The sequence below is a fragment of the Neoarius graeffei genome, chromosome 23 (genome assembly GCF_027579695.1).
Source record: "Neoarius graeffei isolate fNeoGra1 chromosome 23, fNeoGra1.pri, whole genome shotgun sequence".
Classification (NCBI taxonomy): domain Eukaryota; kingdom Metazoa; phylum Chordata; class Actinopteri; order Siluriformes; family Ariidae; genus Neoarius; species Neoarius graeffei.
This window is the reverse complement of record NC_083591.1, coordinates 44,172,179-44,198,553: the sequence shown is the minus strand read 5'-3', so window position 1 is coordinate 44,198,553 and position 26,375 is coordinate 44,172,179. Positions and strand designations below refer to the sequence as shown.

The 26,375-nt window shown below is 43.3% G+C and overlaps 1 protein-coding gene across 1 annotated transcript in view; it reads right to left on the bottom strand.

The window, feature by feature from the left end:
* Positions 1–26,375, bottom strand: part of gna11b (guanine nucleotide binding protein (G protein), alpha 11b (Gq class)) — a 155,468-nt gene that overhangs the window by 20,761 nt on the left and 108,332 nt on the right. Inside the window, exons 3-4 of the mRNA XM_060906218.1 lie at positions 19,768–19,922; positions 9,592–9,720 (exon numbers count right to left, since the gene is read on the bottom strand). Coding sequence (XP_060762201.1) covers positions 9,592–9,720; positions 19,768–19,922 — 284 coding nt within the window. The remainder of the gene's footprint in view (positions 1–9,591; positions 9,721–19,767; positions 19,923–26,375) is intronic.

Sequence of the window (26,375 nt, the reverse complement as noted above, 5' to 3'; positions counted from 1 at the left end):
AATCCTTTGCCCTTTCACCTTTATCACTTTACAGAGAACCCAGAAGAAGCTTTTATTGGTTTCCGGATTGTTTGATTCGAGCAGCCCAAAACAACACGAGCGTAGGACATTTTTAACGACTAGCAAGGCATATCTGATGATGCAAGCCCGCAATTGTACCCTATTAAAAATTGGCTTCAACTTGGACAAAAAATTTAATTCACGACCCACTAGATGGCGCTTCATGGCCCAGTAGTTGAGAAAAGCTGCTTTCGAGTTTATGGTGCGGTGTGTTCATAAATAATTAAAGAATTCAGAGGATGCAGTCTGAAATAGGAGAATTGGAATAAAGAGTAAGATTGGTTAAAGGAAGTGAAACTATAAAGACGCCTCTTTCGAAAGCAGAGAACGTAATGTAACTATCTGAACTTCATTTGAACTTCCTCTTCACAGAAGCACTGCTTGGTGTCTTCTACGAGGCAACTTGGGCCAGTGAAGGAACTCTAGCTCTCTTCACACAGGGTTAATCTTACACATGGACCTTTGTTTGAACTTCGTCTGGGCATACACACGTGACTTCCTGTCTTCTCCGTTAAAGAAAATAGATACCAGCGTTGGATTTTAGAGGCAGTGGAGATACGCAAGCGGGCACAAAGGACGATAAACCGGGATGAGGGAGCGTATGCGCTGTCGCACACCTGGAGCGCCGTCCTGGGGGAGCGACCTGACAGCAGGAGGCGTGAACTACCTGTCAAATTGGGCGGGATGTTCACGCCTCCGTAACGTAAAATCAGCTGATAAAGCACGTCACCACCTGACATCTGGTGACAGTTCTGAGGAAGGCGGAAGATTCACGCTGAAACTGTTAACAAGGTAACGATCTTAAAATCCTTGTCTAAGAAACGAACTTAAAAATACTTAAATAGTCAGACATACACTACGTTCAGACTGCAACCTGAAACGGCCCATATCCGATTTGTTGTGAAATCCGATTTTTTTGTTAGGCCGTTCACATTACCAATTATATGAGACTTGTATGCGATCTCCAATATGAACGGAAAACGACCCAAAAGTGTCCCGCATGCGCAAATTGACACGTAATAAGCACATCTATGTAATACGTAAACAAAAAAGCGCACTCTTCAAGTTTGCAAGTAAAGCATGGAGATGAGGCGAGACCTGACGATGTGGTTTTTGTGGCGGCGGCGGAACTCACACAATAATCTGATTAATGTGGGCAGCAGACTAATGAGACCGAAGGTGTCAAATTACTGGAAATTTCCAGAACAATCTTATAATCTTGTAATACAGGATGATTTAACATCCAGGTCCCTACCAAATCCACCGTTAGCTTGATCAATTCCATAAAAGTCTATTTAAATTCTGAAAACTGTACAAATGTTGTTGTTTTCCACCAAAGAGGCGGGATTAGCCAACGCAGAATAGTGACGTTTGTCTCTTGTTGATGACGTGTAGGTCGCATGAATGCGACCTGTCCGGTCAGACTGCAGTCGCATGTGAAAATAACGGATATGCATCGGAATTAGGACCACATATCCAAGCGGCCTGGGTCGCATGTGAAAAAATCGGATCTGTGTCGTTCAGATTGTCAATAACAAATCGGATACAGGTCGCATATGGGCAAAAAAATCGGATATGGGTCGTTTCAGGGTGCAGTCTGAACGTAGTCATAATGAACTTCCACTATATATTAGTTAAGGAACCGTTGCCCTTTTTGGACGGGATTAACTTTACACATGGATCTGGGATAATTGCATAATTTACAGGAGCTTCTCTGTGATGTTTAGTTTTGCCCGGATCAACCAGTTTGGCGTTTTTCTTTCTCCTCCTGTGAGAAAATTACAAACCAAATAACCGACTGTTATTTGACCAACTCTGCACTGGATAATTTTAGCCCTGTCCAGATAAATGCCTCTGTGAGTTTGCAGGCAGACGTCTTGTCTAATATTAGAAAAGATTTTTTAAAGCTCTGTTACTTGCTGCATTTATTTGTCTACCATGCGTCTCCGTAACACTTTCATTGCAGACAGTAAGAACAAGATGTTTTATCTGGTCGACTTCATTTAATTTGTTGATATACATCCATTCCTGTGTTTCAGGCCTGCAGCACATTCCAAAAAACGCTGGGACAGGAGCAATTTAGGGCGAGTAATGACGTAAAACAATTAAATAAATTATGTGATTTGAAACCGGTGAAGTCAACATATGATTGTAATCATGATTTGGGACAAAATCAGTATCCAGGAAAGGCCTAGTCTTTTACCCCTTTTCCACCAAATCAGTTCCAGGGCTGGTTCGGGGCCAGTGCTGGTGCTGGTTCACAACTCGTTCAACTTGCGAGCCAGCTGAGAACCAGTTTGCTTTTCCATAGCTCGCGGTGCTAAGCGGAGCCATGTCATTACGTCGCTGTATACGTCAGTTACGGCGCTACGTTTACATAAACCTTGGCGCGAATATCGAAGCAAAAACAACACGGAAGAAGCAGCAACAATAATAATAATAATGGACGACTTCGCGTTTGTACAGCTGCTGCTTCTCATCGCTTAAAAATGGCAGTCTTGTTATTGTTGTTGGTCTTAACAACTCCGCCCCCCCGCTGACATAAGCGGTTCTTTCCTCTGGCCCAGCAGAGAGTTGGTGCTAGCCTGGAACCGGTTTTTCTGGCCCCAGAGCCAGTTCTTTGTCAGTGGAAACAGAAAACCCGGTTCCAAACTAAGCACTGGCCCCGAACCAGCCCTGGAACTGCTTTGGTGGAAAAGGGGCATTTGAGGAGCAAAGACAGGCCGAGGATCTCCAGTTTGTCAAGAAACGTGTGAGAAAATTATTGAACTGTTTAAAAACAAATGTTGCTCAAAGAAAGATAGGAAGGGATTTGGATATTTCACCCTCTATGGTGCAGATCATTAAATGATTCAAAGAATCTGAGGCAAAGGGCTCAAGCCAAACACCTGTGATCTCTGATCCCTTAGACGGCACTGCATCAAGAACCGTCATTCATCTATAGCTGATATAACCACATGGGCTTGGGATTACTTTGGCAAACCTTTGTCGTCAAGCTCTACAATACAGATTTACATCCATAAACGCCAGTTAAAACTTTACTATATGAAGAAAGAAGCCTTATATTAACTGCGTCCAGAAGCACCGTTGACTTCTCTGGACTTGGAGGCATCTGGGATGGACCTTCACACAGTGGAAACCCATATTGTGGTCAGATGAATCAGTATTCCAGGTCTTTTTTGTAAGAAATGGACTCCAGACCAAAGACGTAAAGGACCATCCAGACTGTTACCAGGAACAAGTCCAAAAGCCAGGGTCCATCATGGTATGGGGTTGTGTCAGCGCCCTTAGCAAAAGTAACTTACACTTCTCTGATGGCAGCATTAAAGTGCATATCACAGGTAAATTCAGGAGCAAGATCAATGTAATTCTCCTATTTTATATTAAATATCTGTCACATTCTGCATTCTCTGCAATTTTTTTACCTTGCGCAATACCAGAAAAATTCAGTTGAAATCAAGCCATTTGAGGCGAATTGGTCCGGCTCTGAAAAAACTTGGCATTTGGATTTCCCGGCAAACATTGATTTTCGTGACGTCGCGTGCGGGACGCCTCCTTCTGAATCCTACGCCAGCGCTGGTTTGTTTATGAGAAAACGACCTGGTGGTTTTCTGCAAATTTCTTCAACGTTATCGCGTAATTATTAAAATGGTTAACAGATGTATCGTAGGAGGGTGTAGCAACACCAATCTTGATGGGATTAGTGCTCATCGTTTCCCAAAAGACTGGACAATGAGAGAGAAACGGGAGCGCTTGGTCTACACAGGTTGTGCACTGAAACCGTGCAAAGCTCGCGCAGCCTGCTGGCGCTTCCGCAGGTGACGTCAGGAATCTGGCTCCAGGCTCCCTTGGGATTTTTCCAGACGCGTTTTTTTTTTTCTGCTGTAGACAGATGGCCTTGTGCAAAATTACCCTTCTGGATGAGTGTGTAAAGGGACATATTAAAAAAAGAAAAAACATGAAATTGGTCCAGAACATGCCCTTTAATGCAGAAAAGTACGAGATTTTGGAGCAACATATTCTGCCTTCAAGATGCCATCTTTTCCAGGGAGATTTCAACAAGACAATGCAAAACCACATTCTGCACACATTACAAAGGCATGGCTGTGGAAGAAGAGGGTTCCTGTCCCCAACAGAGAATGCGGGGAAAACTTTGAAATGAAAAATATGACAACGATGACCCTGTACTGTTACACACCTTCAGACCTGTTTGCAGGAAGAATGGAACAACAACAACAAAAAACCCCTGAAACACTTCATTGCTTGGCGTCTTTTTATTATTTTAAGGTGTTGTGAGGGGGAATGGGACACGGGCGATTGCTCTAAGACAACGAGGGAGGCTCAGCCTCCTCTAAAAATGACGAACATCGTGTAGGATGAATTGCGCTAGGCTTATGTTATAGCCGACCTTATAACATTGCTATTTCAGATCCAGAATCATAGAAATATATGTGCTCAACCCAACTACAGTGCGAAATCATTCCGTTATAACTTTCCCCAGTTCGCCTAATGTGTGCGTGAGTTTTTCCCCCTCGTGACAGCGCGATGCAGCCCAGCCTCAGTGGATTTCAATGGCATTTGGGAGCTCTGCGCTTTTCAATCTCAAAATGCAAGACGGTTATTGGACAAATACTGCGAAAACGCCCGCCCACCGGACTCCCAGCCTCACAGTGGGAGGGACATGGCAAAGCTTTCCGCAAGGAGACTGGTGATTGGTGAAAGCGGCTGGATATTTTTTTTGATTGACAGCTCGTTTCAACTATAGACAGGCAGCGGTGAATCTCAGTTCAGTCCCATGCGGATTCGCAAGTGCTGTGGTGTATTGTAAGAGATTGGCTTACATTTCGGTTTCATTCATTACATACGGTTTCTACCAGCTTTTTTAGTTTGTATATATTTTCATTGTAAATAAAGTGTAAATATAGTGTTGTCAAGTTTGCTATCTTAGTTCCAGAAATTTCGTTTATCTGAGTGACTGAACTTGAACTTGAGGGGGCTAGTCAGCTAGCAAGAAAGCTGCGCACGGATGCCAAGCATTGCTGATTTAATTTTGGCGAAGCCATTTGCCAGTCTTCCTTTCGAGGAAAAAATAAAAATTAAAGAGCAGCGTAGACCAATGCCTTAAATTGACTTGGTGAAAAATGTAGGGAATAATACTCGTTCCTTTCAGCTCTCCTGGTACGAGAAAGTGAATTGGCTAACAGCAAGTGACCCACATTAACAACAGTAAATAGGCTACTTTAGTAATATGTCATGGATGGACCAAAAATATAGAATCTATTTAAAATGTTTATGCTGAGTATATTATATTGGAATATATATTTTTCTGGATATGAATTAAACACAGCTACAATTTGGAAAACATTTTTAAACAAAAACACAGCCGAGAACATTTCACACTACAGACCTGGATTAAAAGTGAAGGGTTATCAAAATTGTCAATAAAACATTTCTCAGTCAAAATAAGTAAAATATAGGGAAAGTGTCATTGAATGAAATGTGTGGCACCCAGCTCTATGTTTGGCTCCCCAAGGTCAGTGCTTGTGCCTATTCCAGAACACTCTGCTGTTACTGCTGAGGTTCCTGACAAAGAGCTGCTTTCAATAATGATCAATTTTTAAACAACATGCCACAATTTTAAAATATAAAATGTTAAAATATACCCCCCCCCCAACACCACCATCATGTATATTGGACAGTAGCTAATGGGCCAAAAGAACCTGTTATTTCACAGTTTGTGACGCTGCCAACAATCAGCCAGATCAGAGGCAAGAGTATGGGCAAAACTGATGTGTTTTTTCTTTTAAAATCTGGAAATATCGTAACTGACCAGCCTCCCCTGTTTGAAAGACTACCAGCCGCCACTGGAATGGGAACATTATAAAAGTCATAAATTCTGAAAAAAACTGAACTGTGTTTACTTTGGGGGGGGGAATCATGAGGTAAAACATCAAATAATATATGTGCTGTTGTATTGTTAAGCGCAATACAGGTCAAAGATTATTTACAAATCATTGTTTTCAGTTTTAATTTCAACACACCATCCAAACTTTTTCTGATTTGGGGTTGTAAAATGCAATTTTCATTTTCTGGAAATAACTGTATGTGCCCGTGTATTGTTCTCAGTTCTTTAATCATCTCATGCTGGATACTGAAAAAAAAAAAAAAAAATCTCTCCAACAATCAACAAAATGGCCGCCTCGATTTACAAGCCAAGCTCACAGCATGCGCATCATTACGATTTTAGCGATACGACTCTTACTGATGCTCATCAATCCACTACTTTAATGACACTCTTATCAATGCTTTTTATTTTTAATAGGAGAAAAAATTAAGCAGAGAATTATTAAATATTGCTTTATTCTCATATGTATAAAAATGAACATTCCTGAATAGCAAACTGCACCAGCACTGTTTTGAATAAATTGTGATTACTGAAATGTAAAATAAATAAGAATTTTTTTATAGCAAAAAACAGCAGCAATGTTTTGAACAAATCACTACTGACTGATTTTATGATGGAAATGTAAAAACTGGAATAAACAATTATTTACTGCAGAAGAAAAACCGTGGTACGGAGTAACGCAGGCGGGACGTGCAGGTCGGCTGTAAAAGTCAGAAAGGTTCTTCGCCGTTCTTCTGGAGAAAGATCAACATGTTTACCTTCTCTGGTAGGAGTCATCGGTACTCTCAAGGGTAACCACAGATGAACTACGAGCTCGGAAGTCGAAAACTGCATTTCCCCATCTGGACGCGATGAGCATGAGCTAAATGCTTCGACAGATCACTCGTGTTTCCACCCTAACATACAAAAGACTTGTTGCACTTGTGGCAGCAATAATTGTCAGCATCAACTCTAGTGAAGTGTAAGCACACTTTTGAACGTTTAGTTCTCGCCACCATCGTCACCAAGAGCCTGTGTGTGTGTTTATATATGAAGGTGTTGCATGGTGCTGTAGTGTGTGAGAGAGAGAGAGAGAGAGAGAGAGAGAGAGAGAGAGAGAATGAGCTGCCCCATCCCTCAACAACTGCAGACAGACAGAATGAGAGAGACACACAGAGACAGAGAGAGAAAGAGACGGCAGACAGAGAGAGAGAAAGAGCAAGAGACACACACAGACAGACACAGAGAGAGACACAAAGACAGAATGAGAGAGAGAGACACACACACAGACACAGAGAGACACAGACCGAGAGATGACAGAGAGAGACACACAGACAGACACACAGACAGTGAGAGACACACAGACGACAGACACATAGACGACAGACAGAGAGAGAGAGAAACAGAGCGAGAGACACACAGACAGACACAGAGAGAGACACAAAGACAGAATGAGAGAGAGAGACACACACAGACACAGAGAGACACACAGAGAGATGACAGAGAGAGACACACAGACAGACACACAGACAGTGAGAGACAGACGACAGACACACAGACGACAGACAGAGAGACAGAAACAGAGCGAGAGACACAGACAGACACAGAGAGACACAAAGACAGAATGAGAGAGAGAGACACAGACACAGAGACAGAGAGACGACAGAGAGAGACACACAGAGAGAGACACACGGACAGACACACAGACAGTGAGAGACACACAGACAGACACACAGATCACAGACAGAGAGAGATAACAGAGAGAGAAACAGAGCGAGAGACGCACAGACAGACATAGAGAGAGACACAAAGACAGAATGAAAGAGAGAGACAGACACAGACAGAGAGAGACACAGACACAGAGACGACAGAGAGGCACACAGACAGACACACACACAGAGACACACACAGAGTGAGAGACGACAGACAGACAGAGACGACAGACAGAGAGAAACAGAGCGAGAGAGACACAGACAGAGAGACGAGAGAGAGACACAGAGTGAGAGACACACACAGATGACAGACAGAGAGAGAGACAGAGAGAGACAGAGAGAAAGACAAAGAAAGAGAGTGAGAGACACAGACAGAGAGAGAGACACACAGACAGACAGAGCGACAGACAGAGCAAGCGAAAGACAGACAGACAGAGACAGACAGCGTGCTCCCTCTCTTCTGGATTGGGAAGAGTGAAAATGCATCCTAAACTTAAACAGAAACGGAGCTGGTCAGATAAACAGGAAACTCATTTCCTTCATGTCTCCAGCACCAAAAGCAGAACTGATAACGTCAAAGCTTTATCGATACTACGGTATGTAATAATCAATCACTGGGGCCTTTTTAATGCCAGGTTTCGGTACGTCTCGCTACCACGGTCCGATTCGTATCGAAAAGAAGGCAGTCAAACAAGTGAAGCTTGTTCAAGTGAAGCACACTCCTCGGTGAACTGAATCATCGTATCGTATACACTGTACTATACACACAGATAAGCATCATATAGTCTGAAAGAGGATGACTCATGCACCCTAATAAATAGAACTTGATGAACTTCTAACCTCCCAAAAAAGGTCCTGCATTCTCATCCCATGTTAACTTTCAGCTACAGTTTGATCACAGAAGAGATGTTATGATTAGAGACATTATTACTGATGAGTAATTCTAACTGAAGGCCTTATGCTGAAGAATGTAATCAGCGAGTACTCTGTGTGTGTGTGTGTGTGTGTGTGTGTATACACATACTCGAGTGTCCCAAAACAGGTTACACCAGAAATGAGTTAGTCACTATTTATTTAGTGACGCTTCCCAGAGTGCCAAAAACACTCACCTAAACGATGTGTGCAGAGAGATGGAGACAGAGAGATAGACAGGAGAGATAGACAGACGAGCGCTAAGGGCTTTATCACAGGTTTCGGGGCAAACAGCGCCCCGCCCCTCCCCTCCCCCTCCCTGTGCCGCTTCAGCGCTCCAGCCTTGAGCCAGCAGCCCACAGAGGGGCCTTTGATAAATGAGGCCCTCTAGGAGCGCCTGCCTAAAATAAAGCTCCTTCACATCGGCCGTCCTCATTTCCTTCAGCCAGGGGCTCGCTGACCTACTTCCAAACACACACACACACACACACACACACACTCCATAATGTAGGACAAGCAGCTAAACTTCAGAAGGGACGCAGAGAGGAAGAGGAGAGTGTTTCATGAACGGATGACCTACAAGACGGTTCAAAGTTTTCGAAAAAAAAAAAAAAATCGATTGTCCTCATCTGAACCGCTACAGAGACCTCTAAGTTTTCTTGTTTCACATTTTCATCATATCAAAACTTCACTTTTTATCCTGACCTCCAAACAGAAATATAACTTCCATCTGCCTTTTAGCTTTCCAAATGGAAGGGGGGGGGAGGAAAAAAAGACGTAGCGAATCCCAAGGAGCCATCTTTCTCTCGCCAGACAAGAGAAAAAGGTTTGCAGGTTTTCGCAGCTCGATGTAAAGCAAAATCAATACGACTGCAGCAGGGAGAGCTGCTGATTGATGTTGGGGTTCAGTTTGATCTTTTTAGGTCACTAAATCACACAGACACCCACGAAGCCAAGAGCGATCTGGGATTATAAATAAACAAAGTCAGTAAAGAAAGAAAGGAGTGCGTCTTCTACCTTTACCTGAAAATGATGCTTTGCAAGTCGAACGGGTACTCAATGATGCCTGTGGTTGGGATTCGGACCCTGAGCACATCCTGCTGGGTGGGCAGATAGGACGGTTCAGCGATGCGGTCCAGATCGGACAGATAGCTAGACAGGAAAAGGAGAGATCAGGAAGGGTGATCAGATTTACAGATCAATCATCCAGGACTACTTCGCAAGCTAGGAGTTCAGTGCTGAAATACTCCGTCCTGAGAGTGTCCATGAAACTCCGAGCTGGAGATGGTCGAGCTGTGAGAGATGATATATTTATTTCATTTTTATTTAGCCTTTATTTAACCAGGAAAAAAAAAAATGGTCCCACTGAGTTACAGTAACTCTTCCACCAGGGAGTCCTGGCCAAGATGGACGGCAAAATAGTTACACATACACAAAAGACAGGACAAACCACAACTACACTACAGATAACATGCTACACTCACTACATAACATGCTACACACACTTCATAACATATTACACACACCAGCTCACTAGTAATGACAGACTATGATTAAACAAAGTAACACAGACAGCTAAAAGCAAACATGAAACCATAGGTTTAAAAACAGTTGCACAGCTCAGTTAAAGGAACAGTCCACCGTACTTCCATAATGAAATATGTTCTTCTCTGAATTGAGACGAGCTGATCCGTACCTCTCCGAGCTTTGCGCGACCTCCCAGTCAGTCAGACGCGCTGTCACTCCTGTTAGCAATGTAGCTAGGCTCAGTATGGCCAATGGTATTTTTTGGGGCTGTAGTTAGATGCGACCAAACTCTTCCGCGTTTTTCCTGTTTACATAGGTTTATATGACCAGTGATATGAAACAAAGTTCAGTTACACAAATTGAAAGGTAGCAATTTTCTATGCTATGGAAAGTCCGCACTATAATGACAGACGTACTAACACCTTCTGCGCGCTCAGGAGTGAAGGTATCAATGCGCTGTCGAAGCACGCAGAAGGTGTTAGTACGCCTGTCATTATAGTGCGGACTTTCCATAGCATAGAAAATCGCTACGTTTCAATTTGTGTCACTGAACTTGTTTCATATCACTGGTCATATAAACCTATGTAAGGCCAAGAAAAAAATAATTGTTTGTTTCCGGTTACCCGACCGACCGTTTAAAAAAATGCCCCGACCCTAGACTTTTTTGTTAGATGTTTAAAAAAAAAAAATTTATTTTCGCCGACCAACAATAAATTTTGAAAAAAAAAAAAATCTGCATTACGATTTGCATAATATTGTCGATCTGACAAGTGACTAATTCTAAAACGCATATATCGGACAAAAAACACTCATTGATTTCTCACGGCCCCAATCTGACGTCATGACCTCTTTCCGGGAAACTCCGGCTTGTGTTGTACACAACGCTAGGCATCATGGCGGCCAACGAAGTGTTCTCGATTACCGTGATCGGTTGCGACCACGCGGAAGATTGTAAGACAATAAGTTCATTTTATAAGTTTTCAACTGTAAAAGAACTCTATGAACATTATCATCCTCCGCTGGACGAGTCATGCAAACAGTATACACACAGCGCCCAGGCTAACGGCGGTATCGATATCACGATGGAAGTCACGTTGGAAAGCCTGCTCAGCAATTTTGGCTTGCGAGCACTGACATTTGAATGTAAACGGAAGCCGGAGTTTCAAAAAATGTTAGCTATCAAAACAAAAATGCTAAAAGTACACGAGGACACAAAAGTAGAGGCAACAAAGGTGACAAATAATGCATTCCAAGTGCTCATGGCGGGCGGCAGAGCTTTTGTTTCTGTGAAGAAGACGGGGTAAGTTTGCTTGTTGTGGGCGCCATTTCACTGGTTTTCTTAGGCCTGGTTCTGGATGGTTGAGTCACAGAATGACACTTCCCCACTATGTGCCACTGTTTGTCCCACACCTAAAATTAATTAAAAAAAAAAAAAAAAACCTACCTACCCGGTATTTTGTGTGATTAAAAAATAAAATAAAATAAAAAGACCTACCTACCTACCCTATTTTTTTTTCAAGATGTAATAGGAAACAAACAATTATTTTTTCTTGGCCTAAACAGGAAAAACGCGGAAGAGTTTGGTCGCATCTAACTACAGCCCCAAAAAATACCATTGGCCATACTGAGCCTAGCTACATTGCTAACAGGAGTGACGGCGCGTCTGACTGACTGGGAGGTCGCGCAAAGCTCGGAGAGGTACGGATCAGCTCGTCTCAATTCAGAGAAGAACATATTTCATTATGGAAATACGGTGGACTGTTCCTTTAAAGCTGATTTCAACCGGTTTTTAAAAATGTAAATAGAGGGAAGAGTTTCAAGATTCAGGATGGCCTGAGATTCATTCCAGACATTTGGTGCAAATGATGAAAAAGCTGTTTTACCCAGTTCTGTTCTTGTAAAAGGTATGCGTAGTAATATTTTTTCTGATGACCTAGTCCTGTAAGCACTATTTTGATAAAAAAGTAAGCTGGAAATATAATGGGGTAGTTTACCCATAAGTGCTTTCGCAATAAAAATCAAAGCATGGACTTTTTGCCGGAGGGAAAGAGATGACCATTGCACTGTCCTAGCCGATGCACCCGTGATAAAACGCAAAGCTGAGTGGTACAATATAATTTCCATATTGAAAATATATCGTTATACAAATAGGTAGGGCTGTAACGATACACCCAACTCACGATTCGATTCGTATCGCGATTTTTGACCCACGATTCGATACACCCACGATTTTTTTTAAATGTATTTTTAAAGTAGTAAATTTGACTTAACATTTACTTACTTACATTAACTATTTAATAACAAATAATTCAGACCACTGCAGAGAATGAGTAATATGTATGCAAAAATGAACAAATGTATATCCAAAGACTGTTTTATTTCTCAAAATAATACTGTTGAGCCGGAAGCTCTGTTTTTTCGGTTCTGAAAAAGTCATTTTTCCAAATCGTGTAAATCTGTTAAGATTTTATTTGGGGGGGGGGGGGGGGGGGGGGGTGGCTCTCTCACTGTCTCACTCTCATAGGGCCAATGATTTTCTGTGATCGCGGAAAACAGATGGAAATTACAGAATTTTTATAGTGAAACATTGCTCGCGTGTCAAAATGTAACTGCCGCAGAAGGCTTCTGCCCAAGCAGACATGCCTTCAGTGTTGCCAGATATTGCTAACGTTTTCCACCCCAAAATATGTTCAAAACCAGCCAAAAAGCACCTAAACCCGCCCAATCTGGCAACACTGCATGCCTTTCCGGTCAAGTGATTGTGATTGGCTTGTGGCACACCTAGCCAGCCAATGAGCTGCTTGTTTACAGATTCGCTCCCCGCGTCGCAACCAAAATGGCGACCGCTTAAAAGAAATGAATGCTCTGCCAGTGGCGAGTGTGGACGTTGCATGACTCGCAGAAGATTGTCGCAGGTCGGCGAAAAAACGACTTACTAATAGATATAAAAAATAAAAGTAATTTAAGTAAGCTTAAAATGTAATTTAAATAAAAAGTAAAGTATTCATAAATTGAAGTTTGGAAGCGCCTCTGTTTTTGGGCTGAGGAGAAGTTTGAAAGGGTGTACCGCGATTCTGCCTTCTTGTATCGCGACACGGATCGTGGCTCTGCGTATCGCGATTTCGATATGCATATTGTTACAGCCCTACAAATAAGGGGTGTAATGATGGAAAGATTCGAGTTGATTATCTGATTTCAAAGGCAACGACTGAAATGAATTGAGGCTACAATCAAATTATTACTGATAAAGAACATTGTGATGTGAGAAAGCAAAAAAAGAAGAAACCTTTATTTGTCACATGCACACTTCAAGCACAGTGAGATTCATCCTCTGCATTTAACCCATCTGAAGCAGTGAACACACGCCTGCACATGCCCAGAGCAGTGGGCAGCCACACTAGGGTGCCCAGGGAGCAGTCAGGGGTTCGGTACCTTGCTCAAGGGCACTTCAGCCCAAGGCCGCCCCACGTTAACCTAACTGCATGGCTTTGGACTGTGGGGGAAATCGGAGCACCCGGAGGAAACCCACGCAGACACGGCGAGAACATGCAAACTCCGCACATGCCCCTTTTCCACCAAAGCAGTTCCAGGGCTGGTTCGGGGCCAGTGCTTAGTTTGGAACCGGGTTTTCTGTTTCCACTGACAAAGAACTGGCTCTGGGGCCAGAAAAACCGGTTCCAGGCTAGCACCAACTCTCTGCTGGGCCAGAGGAAAGAACCGCTTATGTCAGCGGGGGGGCGGAGTTGTTAAGACCAACAACAATAACAAGACCGCGAAAGATCGCCATTTTTAAGCGAAGAGAGGCAGCAGCTGTACAAACGCGAAGTCAGCCATTATTATTATTGTTGCTGCTGCTTCTTCCGTGTTGCTTTTGCTTCGATATTCACGCCAAGGTTTATGCAAACGTAGCGACGTAACTGACGTGTCTTCCCTTAGCACCGCGAGCTATGGAAAAGCAAACTGGTTCTCAGCTGGCTCACAAGTTGTGAACCAGCACCAGCACTGGCCCCGAACCAGCCCTGGAACTGATTTGGTGGAAAAGGGGTAATAGAAAGGTCCTTGCCGGCCGCCGGGTTCGAACCCGGAACCTTCTTGCTATGAGGCGACCGTGCTAACCACTACACCACCGTGCCGCCCAAAAAACAAACAACCTTTTTCTACTTTACAAGAATTAACAGTAGGCCTCTCTCAGATTCTGAACACAGCCGTTCAAATATAACGATCGTAAAGTGCCAAACTGACTCGTATTGTAGTTGTTTCAGTGGCATCTCCAAATATTGAATCTTAGACTTATGAACCGACATGGTAGCAGGTTCAGTGGTGTCATCAAATACTGAATCGTCACCCAAAGCTAGTCACACTACAGCTCGCGATGCTTTGCGATGGACTAATCGATGAAAATGAGATGTTTTGGTGGTGATCTACAGGTGAGGTTGCGCAGCAGGCGAACACTCGACTGACTCGCCTTCGCACGCTCGAGCGGCTGCAATCTGGGGACCCAGTCGTTATGGGAAACACCTCATGCTGATTTGAGCACAGTCAGCCAGGCTTGTAGTACTAAAGTACGACTCATGCCCTAATTTTAGTGCTTGTTGAGTGGCTGGCTGCTAGCGCTAGCATCAAGCGGTGGGTGTGCTAGCTTGTACCTCCGGGTTTGCTCCTAAATGAATGCATTGCGTTGAGGTGATATTTCAGACTTGAACTCCTATGGCATGAAAATTCCTTGTTGCAGAGAACCAAGATCCTGTCAACAGATCCATCTGGGGCCATCCTTAAAAAATAAATCCGTTTCCTGTCCACCGGGTGAGCAAAGAAATTTTCAATCGGGAGGGAGGGATTTTTTTTTTTTTAATTATATACATGGATGGATAAGAAATCGCAATGCTCGGTTTGCTTTTTCTTTCAATACTTTATTACACAAGCAGACACATTTAATAAAATATGACGGTTTAATCAACTGAAACTTGTACAAAAACTAAGTTAGCATTTTAAATGCTGACTGCAACATTTGCAAAACTTTTATAAAGGTACTTAAAATGTCTGACACACGGACTTTTTGTAGTTCTAAATCGAGCGTTAGGCCTAGTTCGGATGAAATTACACTATTAAAATGATCACTGAATGATTTGTTTTTCTGAATCTTTACTATTTTGTTGTTCGCTAGAATACCATTTTGCGATTTCACACTTAAGCAAATGATGAAAACTCCGGATCTGCTTCCTTCATGGTGGCTGCCATTTTTTTGTGCCGCACGGCGCATGCGCAGAGCTGGTTCAGTTCAGAGTGCGCGCGCACTCGGCGGAGGCAGTAGTGTGTCGGAGGGAACAGAAGCAGAGATGACGCTTATTTTGTCTCCGGTAAACCAGTCTTCTCTCGTTCAATTACGTGCTGGCATCAAAAGACACCGTTGGTTGTAAATGAACCCAAACTGAGTGGTTGGAGTGTATTTTCATACACAAATGGAGAAATGTTGGCTGAGTGTGTAATTGTGTAGCCCCACTGCAGACCGTTGTCGTTGTTAATTCATAGCATGCTCAGCTGCGTGAATGCGTCATGCACCGAAAATAAGAGATTTACAAGCCAGGAACGCCTCATGATGCAATACGCAAGAAAAGAAAGAAGATTTACTGCCATTTTACTTTGTATTTGAGTAAAGTGAATGAATAAATGGTCTGTGGAAAATACATTTAATCCTGGGAACTGCGTGCACAGGAGTTTATTTTGTGTTTACTCCCCCCCGGCTGGCTACTTATTTGTCATGGCTGGCTAGTATGAGCCTTAGGCCAAGTTTACATTAGACCGTATCTGTCTCGTTTTCTTCGCGGATGCACTGTCCGTTTACATTAAAACGCCGGGAAACGGGAATCTGCCAGGGTCCACGTATTCAATCCAGATCGTGTCTGGTCCGGTGCTGTGTAAACATTGAGAATACGCGGATACGCTGTGCTGAGCTCTAGCTGGCGTCGTCATTGAACAACGTCACTGTGACATCCACCTTCCTGATTCGCTGGCGTTGGTCATGTGACGCGACTGCTGAAAAACGGCGCGGACTTCCGCCTTGTATCACCTTTCATTAAAGAGTATAAAAGTATGAAAATACTGCAAATACTGATGCAAATACTGCCCATTGTGTAGTTATGATTGTCTTTAGGCTTGCCATCCTTCCACTTGCAAGTGGTAAGTGATATGCGCTGGGATCACACACACAGCGGCTCAGTCCCGAATCACTGCTCGTGCGCTTCGCTCGCGCGCTCTGTGAGCTGCGCAGGGCCGGAGTGCGCACCCTCCAGAGGGCACTCGCTGTTCAGGGCGGAGTGATTTGGAGCGCAGGATGCCTGCGGAGCCGAGCGTATCCGTGTATTGGCGTTGCTATGTGCACGCGAATCGTGTATTGGTGTTGCTGTGTGCACACTAATCGTGTTAAAAACGTTAATCTGATGATCCGCTGATACGGTCTAATGTAAACCCCACCTTAGTGGAAAGCCCTGGGAATGCGTAAATGTCAAGTTCGATTTTAGATTTACGAACCCGAAAAAAATGTCGAAAAACCAGCGTTAAAAAAAAATTTCAACCGCACAAACGGCACTCACCCGGCCGGTGGACCGGAAACAGAACATTTTTTAAATAATGGCCTGGGTCTTTTTTTTTTTTTTTTTAAATGTTCCAAGCAGCGTGTTCTCGTCCGTCTCCTTCATTTTACTGCATGTAAAACCTGTGGCCAGAACGGTACTGCGTCAAAGGTCACGACGAACGTGATTAATTTAACGCGTTGTTTTTTCTGTGATTAATTAACGTGTTACTCTGACAGCCCAACTTTAAACATATGAGCCAATTTTATCCCCAATACATCTATTTATCCCTGAAAGTATGCAGTTCTGAAAGTATAAGCTCCCCAAGCGAGTAAGTAGTTCCTCTCAATAAGTCCTTAGAACGGTTTAATTCCCGTTTATCAATGAAACACGTTCAGACTGGGTTTCTACTTTCAGCAGGAACTAAAAGAGGCAAGTGGGGAACTGAAGAAATCTTGGACCACATAACTGATCTGAGGAATCATTTGAGCCCATTATTTGGATTAGTTGCGTTATGTTATATCGAATCTGCACAGAATTTAAACTGTCACTTGTGCTGGTGTGGAAATTGTGGCTCTGTATTGTGTATGTACATAGAAAAAAAAGAAAAAAAAAACCAACATCTGTCTGTTGTTTTGTCATTTGTATGAATCGAGGTTAAAGCGTATATGCAGAACCATGGCCTCACTTTTGTTTATAAATGCCTTGAGACCTCAAGAATGGCACAGGAATAGTTTTAAGTGTTAACAATAAATCTAATAGGAAGTTTTACGATTAAAATGATTCATATACTGTAGGTAGCGGTCTGAAGCGAATGACCTTGACGTCCATAACGTCACAGCAGGAAGTCTATCGGTCTCATCGCCATTTCCGCTATACTAAAACACAGAGCTGACTGCAACTCCGATCCTCCATTTTGAGCTAATTTATCACCATGCCACGTAGATGTGTTACTGGCCGGTGCAGAATGATGGTGGCCCAAGAATGTTCAAACTGCAAAGATTTGGACGCGTTTTGCGAGAAGTTCACGGGCACATCCGGCGCCTACGAAGTGGTCTCTCCTCTGCTCTGCACGTTTTACTGAAGACTCGTACGAAACCTCTGATCTGTTGAGGAGCGTTGGCTATAAGCCTGTATTGAAAGAGGGTGCAGTACCAACAATTAAATAAAACTACAAGAAAAGGAAAGTATTTAATTAATTTTTTTTTTTTTAAAAAGGAAAGCAAGTTTAGTTACACCAGTTCTACCGGAGTGAACCGAGGGTGGTTGGTAAAACCCGGGACGGAACGGGACAGATCGCTCAGGCAGTGACCTCCCCGCAGTTGTTGCTAAAACAGGTGACATTCCGTTCCGTCCCGTCCCGGGTTTTAGTAATTGCCTGAGCTGAGCAGTAATGGCGGAGTACTCAGTATGGAGAAAATGGAGAATGAGTGGTCCAGCAGTCTGATTTCTCCGCTGGATATTGCTGCCATTTCACCCTTACATGGAAGAAGTGAATGAACGGAGAACTGAACGAACAACTGAAAGTCAGATTGTTTCAAAACAATTGGCCACAAGGTCGGCCTTCAAGAAGCGAGAACACACAGCTAAGCTCAGACTCTCATCTGGATTAAAAAACAAATCTGCATTTAGATTAATACATGTAACTTGTATTGTGTGTTTAAGTTAGCGGTATAAGATTATTTAATTTGCTTCAGAATGTGATTGTCTCAGTTCATCTGATTATTTAATTCGCCTTTTACATTTTATCAGTGAAAATGCATGCATGTACATGTATGTTGCATAAGTTATAACACCCATCCTGTTTTAATGAGAGTCAACCCACAATCAGTGAAGTCAAATCAGTCTTAGTTGAGCGAGTCGGTAACGGGATTTCTTACTTTCATCATAAATTTTTATTTATATGACTTTGGTCTATAGCTGTAAAAGGCCTCGGCCTTAAAACCGGTTCCCGCTGTGACGTCACGCACTCGGGGCTGGCTGGCTCAGCGGGGCAGCTCGAATGCCAACTTTGTGGTCGATTTTAACTCTCAAAAATATTTTTTTTTATTCCCATTTATGCAGCATACAAGAGTCAAGGATGGAGATACTATCCACTCAGAAATTTATTTAAAAATAAAAGGTTCTGCGTATCTGCTTTAAGGTAGATTTCCGCCTCGCCATAGACATGCACTGGCTGACAGCTGAATCCGTTTTATTTCATTATAGTATTGGTGGCGGATCTTTTTACTGAGCTAGCCCCCCCCAAGATATATAAATCCTATACCTGTAGGGAGGGGAAAAAAAGGGTCCTAATTTCTAACTTGCCTCATCTCCGGAGTGGTACCCTCATGGTACCTCATCCTCAAATCATTGCTACATTCTGTGTTTTTATGGTGGCTGACCCAAAACAAGAAATCTCGTGCCTCTGAAGCGCCTTTCACATGTAGGGAAGCCATGGCCGAATGGTTGTCGGTTCGATTCCCTGGACAAGCAGGAATGGCTGAAGTGCCCTTGAGTAAGGCACCTAACACCCCCACCTGCTCCCCAGGGTCTGTTATACGTCGCTCTGGATTAAAAAAAAAAAGTCTGCTAAATGCCATTCATGTAATGTAACACGTTTGCTCCAGCAGGGGGCGCCATTTTGTGCGTTTCATATTCGGCTGGAATTCTGTCACCTGAGCCGTGAAGTTGAAGGTTTATGACCCAGGACACTGACAGAGCATCGCAGATGCTGCAAGTTCATGAACTCATGAACATCCTGGCTCGCTAAATCAATGCTATATTCAGACGCAGTGTCCCGGGGCTCCTTTCTCGAGTCTTGTTTGCTTGTGTCTGCTCCAATAATTAACAAAGGCTTTTCACTGAAACTTTACATAAGATAAGATCAGAGATCCGAGATGGAGATCAGAGAGCTGAGAATGCACTCGAGAACCATCAGGTCGCTTATATAATCCTTCAGCCTTGTTCATTCATACACGCATTCAATTATAGATCACCCAATATAGCTTTAATCCTGGTGGTGCTCCCCCCCCTCCCCACACACACACACGAGAACAGCAAGAGTACCTTGAAAATGGGTTCAATCTCTCATCACACACTTGATTAGTGTGCGTATACTTACTATTTAGTAGAATCGGACAGCTGGTACTCTCTGCGGCGGTCGTAGGCCTCCTGGATGCCCGGATCGGACCACAGTACCTTGATGGCGCTAACGTAGGGCTGATCGAACGACGAGACCTTCTCGATGTCCACCTCCTTCACCAGCATGGCGTTGGCCTGCAGTCAAATTACAGTCCCGATACAGGATGTTAACACCGCGGGAAGAAAAAGGACCAGTGCTGTTTATAAGCGTGACCAAAAGAGGAAAAGAACAGAGCGGGTCTACGCAATCTAACAAATCCATATCGTCCACATAACCTACATAAAACGGAAAAATTTAACCGAGAACTTGATTATTTATCGAGCCGTCGGCCCTTAGCTGTGTACAGGGCGGCGTCTCTGTGTGTACGTCTCAAAAAATTATCATTTCATTCATTAAAAACGTTTATATTTTTCATTCAGTGTATTCGAGCTTCCCTGAAAGTTCTTGAACGTTAAAGAAAATCCAGCTGGTAAATTTTACAGGTTATTACAATGAAACGCAGCTCTGTTTTGACTGAAATTGTCTCCCTCCCCAAACTAACCCGTTACAGCTTTTGTGCATTTAGCTCCATTTAGAACAAAACCATCTGGGCGAGTGTGTACTAGGGATGGCGAAAACTAAAAAAAAAATCTTGACCGACCACCGAGCCTCATTAGCCGGTTAAAGTCGGTTAACCTATGAGTTTAAATAGGGATGCAAACGGCACGCCTTTTGGCGGATGCCGCCTTTTTCACGGCTGAATCGTGCAGATCCAATTTTTTTTTTTAGGGGGGGCGTTGGAGTGTCTGAATAATTTCATCAGAGTAAATTCTGTATTAAAATTACTAAATAAGCAAATGGCGTTACAGTCCATGAAACATAGGAAGTATGAGAAGAAAACAGCAAATCAGAAAGCTGCGCACGTTTTCGCGGAAGCTGCGCAAACGTGCGCAGCTTTCTGATTTACTGTTTTCTTCTCATACTTCCTATGTTTCATGGACTGTAACGCCATTTGCTTATTTAGTAATTTTAATACAGAATTTACTCTGATGAAATTATTCAGACACTCCAACGCCCCCCCTAAAAAAAAAAAAAAAAAAAAAAAAAAAAATCGGATCTGCACGATTCAGCCGTGAAAAAGTCGGCATCTGTGCCTTTAGTTTGTGTGGAGAGAGATGATCTGCAATAACATGCATTGCTGGCTACAGACCGAAACATACTTTCAGAATGCACTGGCCAAGGCAGGACTAAACTCGATGTGCCTTCTAATAATTAAAAAAAAAAAAAAAAAAACAACAAAAAAAAACAGAATAGTAATTTGTAAGCTAAAAAGCCTGTGTCTACACTTTTCTTTTGCCGAGTGGCAGCGGGAGGGCGGGACATGACTGAATGGGTGTTTCTGATTTGTCAGCTGTCTTTAACTGGGGCGGGAGGGCGGGACATGACTGAATGGGTGTTTCTGATTTGTCAGCTGTCTTTAACTGGGGCGGGAGGGCGGGACATGACTGAATGGGTGTTTCTGATTTGTCAGCTGTCGTCCTTACACCGCATGGCATGCCCCAAGCGTTTACAAACACAGAATTCCAGGTTCTCCGCTCCAAAATTGGCAGCTTCAAAACAATTGATTTTTTTTTTTTTAACCGACAACCAAAAAAAAAAATTAACCGGTTGACATTGATTCGGTCAACCACCGGTCAAACGGTCATCGGTTAACATCCCTAGTGTGTACGGGTCACTGCTTTCCGACAGCCCGGTCAACAGGAACCGCAAGTTTACATATTAATGTAATGTACCGGGGCTTATATGACAGACATGCAAAAGCATTTTGCATTTTTGGAAGGAGTCTCCAGTTTCAGTACTTCGTCAGTCAGAGGTAACTTGAAGTTGTGAGATATGACCTGTCCTTACCAGAGGGGAACCGGCAGGGCCTTCTAGACCTTCAGAGAAGCCCAAACGTATCAGCATTCCAAAGATGTTATATTTAATTTCTTTCACAATTTTCATTCTAATCATTTTCTTCTGATTCTAATTTTCTATCTAATTTGCTTCAAAAATGAAAGCGTTACCGTCCTGAAAACATTAAAATCGACTTATCCAGTGAGGTTTGTTTGCTGAGAAGAGTTTAGAGCTGGCTCACTCATTGGTTAGGACTTCATTGCCGGGACAGCAGGCCATGGCAGATGAATTAACCAATCAGATTTTGAGTTATAGTGGGCGGGACCAAAAACGTATTCATTCAGCCTTCTTGAAACCCGACGTGAGCTTAACCGTGACTCGGCGAAGTCAGTGCAGCACTAAAGTCACCTTCCAGCCGGTGTAGCGTTCATCAATAGTGTTAGCTAGGGCTGCGTACCTAAACGTAACATCAGGTACCGGTACAGAGGTTTAGGTACAGGTCCGGACCTGTACCTGAACAATTTGACAAATTCTTCTGAACTTCTTCAATAATGACAGAAACATTAATAAACTGCTGACAACTTGTCAGTATCTTTATTCAAAGAAAACCGAACATAACTAGGTTTCCTACCTCACTTCTCAGTCTCACACTTAGTTAACTTGGGACAAAAAGTCATAAGTTGTCTCACAGCGAGAAGTGACTACACTAGAGTACTACAGACTCCGCGCAGTCCGCAGCCTTTAACTTGTGCGGCAAAATTACACAAAGCAACAAAGGCCGCCAATGCCAGCAAAGGAAAAAATGGCTGACCTGCTTTTGAGTCTTTTTGACCAATCAGAACGCTGGCTCAGCCAAGCTCTCGCAATGTCTCGTGAGACTGTGGCGAGAGGATCTCAAATCAAAGATGGCTCCGATTTCAAGTTTCAGCGCGGCATTTTACGTCTTTTCCAGTGCTAAATTTTCGTCTTTGTGGTCGGATTTACGCATCTTCAGTCACAAAATAAGCAGATACTTGGTGTAAATTTATATCGGTGCAGTACCGGTACTTCATGATCCGGTATTTTGGACCTGTACCGAATCGATTTTCACGGTACACAGTACCGGTACGCAGCCCTAGTGTTAGCGAATGCTAATAAAGCAGCCAAGCCAGTGCTATCTATCGAGAGCAAGTAGCACAGGCTAACGACCGAGAAACTACGATTTCGGTCTCCAGACTTTTCTTCCACGCTGGACGCTCGCTCCAGTATTTTTCCACTCAGACTTAAGTATTTTCATTTCCCTCTGCAATTTACTTCGTTATTTTTAAAATCAACATCGACAGCTACCAGACAGCCTGCCGCTAATCCCTTACAAAATCCTTCACCCTGTTGGTGTCTGGCGAAGTTTTGGCTGAGCTCAAGTCCCAGCTGTAATAGTAACGGTTCACCACTGGTCTTTACAGTTTCTCAGAAACATAAATCTCAAAAGATCTTTTGAATAAATAATAATTTTTAAAAAATACTTGGAGGAATAAAACGCTTCTTGCCAAAACACAATCCTCTTTGCAGGAGCATTGCTCAGTACTCTCTTGCTCTTCGTTTATTAAAGACTTCGAAATTCAAACATTTTTCCTTCCGCGGTGTGACGCATTTCCAAGTGGAGTTAAAAGGAGATGCGAGGCTGGGGTCAGTCGTCGAGGACTGCTCGTTCAATCGCTCGCCTCCAGAACCTGTTCAACATTCCTCAGGAAAAGGCTGAAAATTGCTTCACAGAAGAAGTGAAGCCATATTTATTTAAACCTGGCCAATGGTGTAGTCTGAGCATCTCAAGATTTCTTTTTATTTCCTGTCTGTGAATCAAAAATCAGAGTCGGGGGGGTGGGGGGGGGGGTTAGGGAGTTGGAGGAGTAACCACTGGCCAGGAATTTTTTGAACCGATTACAGAGGCCATGAGCTAACAATAAAACAAAGACCAGCTTTGATTTTTCAGGTCGTCTTTGAAACGACTTGTGGTTTCCCAAAGCATTGTAAGATGGTTTCCACTGCGAGCGAGTGTTTGATGAGAGACTCGCTGTGCCGTTTAACGACGATGTTTGAACCGCAAGGCTTTCGGGAACTCGTAAAAAACTGGTAGCGAGGACAATGTGGTGAAACTCGCTCGAGTTTGGAGGAATAAAAACTACGAATGTGGCACAAATCCGGACCGTGACCACTAAGGTATGATGCTCTGATATCTACTTCTAGTTCAAGTTTAGTTTTTAAACTTCTGAACACTTGAGCACATTTACATATGTGAACTTTGCCGTCCTGTCCATGGCCAGTGTCGGCTCTGGTTTAATATTCCGTGGATATTTTTACTTGTGTGTAAAACTATTCACAAATTATATAACGCTGAGGTCGAGGCATTCCATTTCGGGGAAGCGGAGTGTCTCACAGCCAGCTCTGAAGAGTCTCGGTTGCACTCACGCTGCATGCACAAGAGGGATAATCGCAATTGCAGGCTTTGCTTTTGGGCTCTGCGGCGCACCGGGAGAGTGTTGGTGCAGGCAGGCGAAGCCGAGAGGACTGGAATGTGCAGCCAAAAATGTTAGAAAAAACAAGTTACGCTTGCTTTCGATTTAAGTTGAAATCTTTGCGGTGCTGCTGCATACCGCAGCCTCGCACGGTGAGGTATTGGGCAAGAGATGGTAAGCCTTTTACTTAATATTAAATTACTTTATTAAAGTAAAAACTTCAACAGGGAGCAGGATTTTACTCGGACCACATAAACGCAGAATGTGTAAAATCAAGAAAAACTAAACTGAATGAGAAAATCGTGATTCAATCCCAGTGATGTGAAACAATTCAGAGTTATTCCACGAAATCGAGTCGTATAGGAGCTGATCGCCTATAATCCACGTACGACCAGATTGAGTGGAATAACTGTTTTATTCTAATCCACATTCACTGGATTTTGAAAAACAGCGCATTTTTATTTGGATTTTTTGCAAATTCGATAAACAAAAACTTTATACAAAACGTCCGACAAAATAATTTCCGCTTAGAATGTAAACAAACTGGCGAAATGATATGGAATCAATTTTGTGCCAAAATGTTCATACAATACTTTGGAAATATCAAACAAAAACGACAAATCAAAATACAAAAAAAAAAAAAAAAGTCAATTTTTTTTAGACTGGCAAACAAATTATTCGTGTAATCATGCAAAATATCAGTCTATTACTCTTCAGAAACCTTTTATTTTTGTTCCGCGTCTTTCTCAGTTTTGTTTGACATAATTTATTTTGGTTGCGATTCCAGCTTTCTCGTTTGCGCTCCCTGACTTTTTGCTTGCAGTTTTGGCACAAACTTGACGTGTGGGTGGGCTGTCCAGGAACGCATTCCCATTGGCTAACTTGTGTTTGACTGACCACTACGCTCAGCCATTCCCTACTCGGATTCTGGCGGACTGTTTGACGAGTGACTGATCCATTGACGGTAAACAAGGATCGAGTGGACTTCAGTGGCGACTATGATATTGAATTAATTCAACAAAGTGTAAATTCAATATCATATGGCCCTTTTCCACTACCCTTTTTCAGCTCACTTCAGCTCGCTTCAGCTCACTTCAGCCCGACACGGCTCGCGTTTCGACTACCAAAAACCAGCACGACTCAGCTCGCTTCAGCCCTGCTTAGCCCCTAAAACTCGCACCGTTTTGGAGTGGGGCTGAAGCGAGCCAAGCCGTGCTGAGTGAGGCTGGGGGCGTGAGCAGACACTCCCCTGTGCACTGATTGGTGAGGAGGAGTGTCCTCACATGCCCACACACGCCCCGCAAGCGCGCTGGGATCTGTAAACACCGCAAACCCGGAAGGAGAAGAATTACGAATTACGAGAATTTCTGAAGCCTTATGCGCCTCGCCTCATCTATACGCTCTTGCCAGTATCTGTCCGCGTTGTCGGTGACAACAAGCCACAGCACCAAGACCAGCAACACTAACGACTCCATGTCTTCCATGTTTATTGTTTACTATTCGGGTCGTGAGACTACCGCTTAAAAGATCACTGATGTCACTGTTTGCGCTGCTTAACGACATCACGTGACGTCCACCCACTTTCGCTAACTCCACCCAATGTGTCCACCCACTTCCAGCCAGCACGGTTCAGCGCGGTTGTAGTCGAAATGCAACTCCAACAGCCCCGCTCAGCTCGACTCAGCACGGCACGGCTCAGCCCGGCTCAGCCGCATTTGTAGTGGAAAAGCGGCAATAGTCGCCACTGAAGTCCACTCGATCCTTGTTTACCGTCAATGGATCGGTCACTCGTCAAACAGTCCGCCAGAATCCGAGTAGGGAATGACTGAGCGTAGCTGTCAGTCAAACACAAGTTAGCCAATGGGAATGCGTTCCTGGACAGCCCACCCACACGTCAAGTTTGTGCCAAAACTGCAAGCAAAAAGTCAGGGAGCGCAAACGAGAAAGCTGGAATCGCAACCAAAATAAATTACGTCAAACAAAACGGAGAAAGACGCGGAACAAAAATAAAAGGTTTCTGAAGAGTAATAGACTGATATTCTAGACGATTACACGAATAATTTGTTTGCCAGTCTAAAAAAAAATTAGACTTTTTTGGGGTTTTTTTTTTGTATTTTGATTTGTCATTTTTGTTTGATATTTCAAAAGTATTGTATGAACATTTTGGCACAAAATTGATTAAATAAAATGACAGAAGCAATTTGTGAAAAATGCTTTTAA